This window comes from Pygoscelis adeliae, unplaced genomic scaffold (assembly GCF_000699105.1).
Source record: "Pygoscelis adeliae isolate BGI_AS28 unplaced genomic scaffold, ASM69910v1 Scaffold386, whole genome shotgun sequence".
Lineage (NCBI taxonomy): Eukaryota > Metazoa > Chordata > Aves > Sphenisciformes > Spheniscidae > Pygoscelis > Pygoscelis adeliae.
The window spans coordinates 1,235,316-1,236,611 of NW_008824940.1; the positions used below are offsets into that span (position 1 = coordinate 1,235,316).

The 1,296-nt window shown below is 31.9% G+C and overlaps 1 protein-coding gene across 1 annotated transcript in view; it reads left to right on the forward strand.

Annotated features, from left to right (window-relative positions):
• The window catches only part of SYAP1 (synapse associated protein 1), an 18,857-nt gene extending 17,976 nt beyond the window's left edge, over positions 1 to 881 (forward strand). Inside the window, exon 9 of the mRNA XM_009325495.1 lies at positions 522 to 881. Coding sequence (XP_009323770.1) covers positions 522 to 649 — 128 coding nt within the window. The 3' untranslated portion in view covers positions 650 to 881. The remainder of the gene's footprint in view (positions 1 to 521) is intronic.
• Positions 882 to 1,296: the final 415 nt, after the last annotated feature.

A 1,296-nucleotide genomic window follows, 5' to 3' on the forward strand; every position in this document is an offset into this window, starting at 1 on the left:
CTCATTTTTTGCCCTGAAGTATGAAATATGATTACCTTTAACCCTGAGCTTGCTTAGCTACAAATGTCAGTGAGGAGAATACCTGCTGCTTTTTTTAAATTATTCACAGTATTTGATCTTGATTTTTTTTTCATAACAGTATTTTCAAAAAACTTACGAACTTCACTTATTTTTTCCAGAGATTTAAAAGTACAAAGGGAGATTCAGTTGATAGTAGACTGAAAGACTGTAGGAAATGAGCTTGCAAAGGGACGCTTGTTAGAACTAAGCTGCATATTTGCTTTTTGTATCTTTATTATAGTATGCACATAGGAATATAGACTTGTATGTTAATTAATTCCTATCTGCGGTCAACAGAAGATGAAATTTCTGATCTTGAAGTTTCTTTCGTTTTTAAGGAGAATTGTCCATAAAGTTCAGGGGATATAAGAGAGATTCAGTGCAAATTCATCGGGTTTTATATAAACAAGCAACATTCTATACTATCAATTTAATTCTTACACATCATTTATCTCTTGTAGAAGAAACTGCTGATTGGGAAAAGGAATTACAACAAGAGCTTCAAGAGTATGAGGTGGTGACGGAATCAGAAAAGCGTGATGAAAACTGGGATAAAGAAATAGAAGAAATGCTGCAAGAAGAAAATTAAGCGTTTTTACAAAATCACTATAACCCTAACCTTTCTCTGAAGACTGACATGGATTTCTGCTTTCATATTTTGCTTACGAAAGATCTTCAAAAGACGTAAGAGAATCTCAAATCTTTATAATTCCATATGGGGATACAACCATTATTTCTGTTCTTTATATGAGCAGTTTCTGAACTTCTACATTCTTCAAAAGAAAACAAAAAAAAAGGAGACAGACACTGCAGATTATATGTCATAATTAAAAGTGATAACATTATTACGTGAAGCAACAGTTTAGTTTGAGGCATTTTTAGGTGGTCAAGAAGCTCTGCAAAGAAATTTCTAAATCTAAGAATCTCAGTTTGTTTGTCTACAGCCTTTCAGTTTGGGATGTAAAAATGGATGTTGTAAGTAACTTAGTCCTTGAAACTAACTCTCTCATCACATTTGCACTCTGATCCCTGTATAATCTGTAAATGTGTACTATTTTAAGGTACTTGTAGCTAGTAGCTTTCATGTGTATTTAACTTCCTTAATGTTTGTGGCCAAAGAATTTATAGAAAACCCTATCGAAAAACTTTGGATAATTTGTTATAAAAAAAAAATACTAATTCAGACTCCAAAAGAAGTACTGATTAATTTTTGATCAGATATTATTAACTGGCAAA